This window comes from Adiantum capillus-veneris, chromosome 29 (genome assembly GCF_014529385.1).
Source record: "Adiantum capillus-veneris isolate H3 chromosome 29, ASM1452938v2, whole genome shotgun sequence".
In the NCBI taxonomy this organism is placed as follows: Eukaryota; Viridiplantae; Streptophyta; class Polypodiopsida; order Polypodiales; family Pteridaceae; genus Adiantum; species Adiantum capillus-veneris.
In genome coordinates, this window is record NC_140959.1 from 135,891,342 (window position 1) to 135,894,083 (window position 2,742).

The 2,742-nt window shown below is 50.3% G+C and overlaps 1 protein-coding gene across 1 annotated transcript; it reads right to left on the reverse strand.

Annotated features, from left to right (window-relative positions):
- Positions 1–450: 450 nt before the first annotated feature.
- On the reverse strand, positions 451–1,948 carry LOC147419957 (protein DOG1-like 3). The gene is made up of 2 exons (XM_086505865.1): positions 831–1,948; positions 451–650 (listed from the first exon to the last, which is right to left on the reverse strand). Exons 1-2 carry the CDS (start codon positions 1,613–1,615, stop codon positions 641–643), a joined length of 795 nt encoding a protein of 264 aa, XP_086361991.1. The 5' UTR covers positions 1,616–1,948; the 3' UTR covers positions 451–640.
- Positions 1,949–2,742: the final 794 nt, after the last annotated feature.

Sequence of the window (2,742 nt, forward strand, 5' to 3'; positions counted from 1 at the left end):
TACATCAGAAGGTGGATGGGTTGCTAGGCTATTGGCTTGTTTTGGAATGTTGACCTAGGAATTGTAAGGCACTCTACCCAAGCACTATATCTACTAGCATAATATGGCAGAAGGGGCAGAACTTTACACGTGTCGCAATCTGCGACCTGAAGGTTAAAATCCAAAACTATAAAAAAAAACCCTTGCACTCAACAAAGAGGGAGAGAGGGGGAGAGAGAAAGGCCGCCGAAGGCGGCCGGCCGCATCTAGTACAATCTATCCTGGATACCCTATTTCTTGGACATAAGTCTAGTATAGGGTCGAGTGTAGCTCTCGTAGCAAGTAATTTTAGAGTGGAATATATGCAGTCTCTACGAAGACAACACGTAGGTATTTACTCAACAACGAATCAAGATATTGCATCATAAACTTTAACAGAAAATCATTCTACCATGATGTAAATTGGTGAAAATGGGGTGGAAAATCGAACATATGTAGCAGTAAAAATTATCATAACTGCAAATATCTAGCTGCCTGGAGAAGGATGAAAGCACTTAGCTTGTGGCGAGTTTAAATATATAGCGCCATGAATTTATACTGTCAATTTCTGCTGACCGTGCACAACCAAAAGAATGCTGTCCGGACGGGTCCAGTACTCCGACTACACACCCCTGCCACACCGTCACAAGGGAAGGTTGGTAGGGTACCCCCATACTCTCACACCAGATAATGTAGATTAGGTTAAATCATAGTTCAGATAATGCAGCAAGGATCAGTAGCAAGGTGCATTAGGTTATGATCACACCAGATATGCACATTCGAAGGTAGAAAATGATAAAACAGCGGCTAACCTTGACAATGGCGGTACGTTATTGCGGCCCAATCTCCGAAGAGCGACCTGCAGCTTGGCGAATGCCAACAAGAACTGCGCCTTCTGGTACGCCGTGTGAAGCAGCTCTAGCACCTTGTCGAAAGTGGACTGGCGAAGTGCGTCCGCCTGCACGCGCAGCTCCTGCAGGGCTGCCACTTTCTGTCCGAGGACAGAGTTGTCCTGCGTCGTGCTGCTACCCTCATCCCAACTTGGCAAGGTTGGGGCCCGCGTGAACTCGCCGCTGAATTTGAAAGGCTGATCGGCCAGACTCTGTTGCCATTTGGCTGTCTCCCGCTCGATGCGATCCTCCTCTTCTACCGTGCTAGTCTGCAGCTTGTTCAGCTGGCTCAGCTGCAAAGCGGACAGTGAGGCGAGCGACGCTGGCCGCCCATCGTCTGCGTTTTCCAGTTCTAAAAGCTGCTCTAGCTCTGTCTGAATCTGGTGGCCCATCAACGCGTATAGCAGCTGAAACGCCGTCGAAGGGCGCTGCAAGCTCCCCATCCACATGAACACCCTCTCCACTGCAGATACTGCCGGCCAGGCCACCAAATTACGCTGCCGCTGTGCCACAGCTGCTGTTCCTGTAAAGTCATGATAGCGCTGCACAGCCCTGTGCACTGCCTGCGCGAGTGTCTCATCATCCTGTGATGACCCCTGGCCCTCTGCACGCAGAGCCCGCCCAAGCTCAACTATTATCCTCTCCTGCCCCTCCAGCCACTGCGCGTACTCTGCTTCCAGGACGTCTTGGACACCGGAACCCGCCATGTACAAAGCTGCTGGTGCGCCCGCTGCGTATACATGGGAAGAAAGAGCAAGTAGAGCAGATCGTGCAAAGCGTCCGGACGATTTGAGCGGCCAAAAGGTGTATGAGAGAGTGGGGGGCTGGGAAGCTTGCCTGTCCACCACTCCAAAATTTTGAGGCAGTTACCTGTTTGGGACGAGCCGCAGAGCCAGAAATACGTGTGAAAGGGGATCGAGGAGGAGCTAGTTTATGTTTGGACGTGCTTTTTGTGGGGGCCCTGGGGGACGGTTCTTAGAAGGGCAAGTTGCAACTCGCAGGTGCTGCCCCTAAAAGACTGCCTCTGTGTGCAGCAAACCTGAGAGGCTCGTTGGTGGAGGAAGGAGACCGGGGGTACGGCCACGGGACAAACCAAGGAAAGCATAAAGCAAATAATATAATAATAGAAATTTGTTTTTTTTTTGCGCCCAAGTGGGAGTGGTGTCCATTGCCCACTGAGCACTCTCCAGCCTCTAGTTGGCCCCGACACTGATTCCCGGTTGGCTCACGCCTTGCCATTTGTCAGTCATCCAACCACCTGGCATCTGAATGACCGACGACCGTTTCCGGAAAGGCTTGTTGGCCCTTCTAATGCGACCTCTTGCTGGACAGTCTGTATGTGCCGGATACAAAAACATAATAGCATAAAAACTCCACACTTTATTATTTTTATTTGAAAAGATACACGGTAAGGTCACAAGATCCTGGAGTAAGGTCCCCTTGCCAATTATGTCCCCACCTTTCACAGTCTCGAAAAGATCCATTCATTGCGTCTCAATCGCCCACCTTAAGGTCACAAAATAAGACATCGACTCTCGCACATGCAAATAGTTCCCGCCCATAGTTTTATCCTGGAGCTACATTTAGAGCAGATTCGCACGCAAGAGTGGTAGGGGTGGAGCGCACATCAGCAAATCTGTTTCTCGTTGGCTTGGGCACTCGCATCTTCTTTCTCTCCAGACGGGGGTAATATCCAACTCTACCGAAAACGACAGAGTTGAGCAAGGGGGGCAACATTAATGCGGATTTTCTCTTACTGAAAGTGTCATCCTTCTTGGAGCTAAGCCCCATTTAGACGCACACGGCAGATGGGGCTCAACACAAATGACTTTGG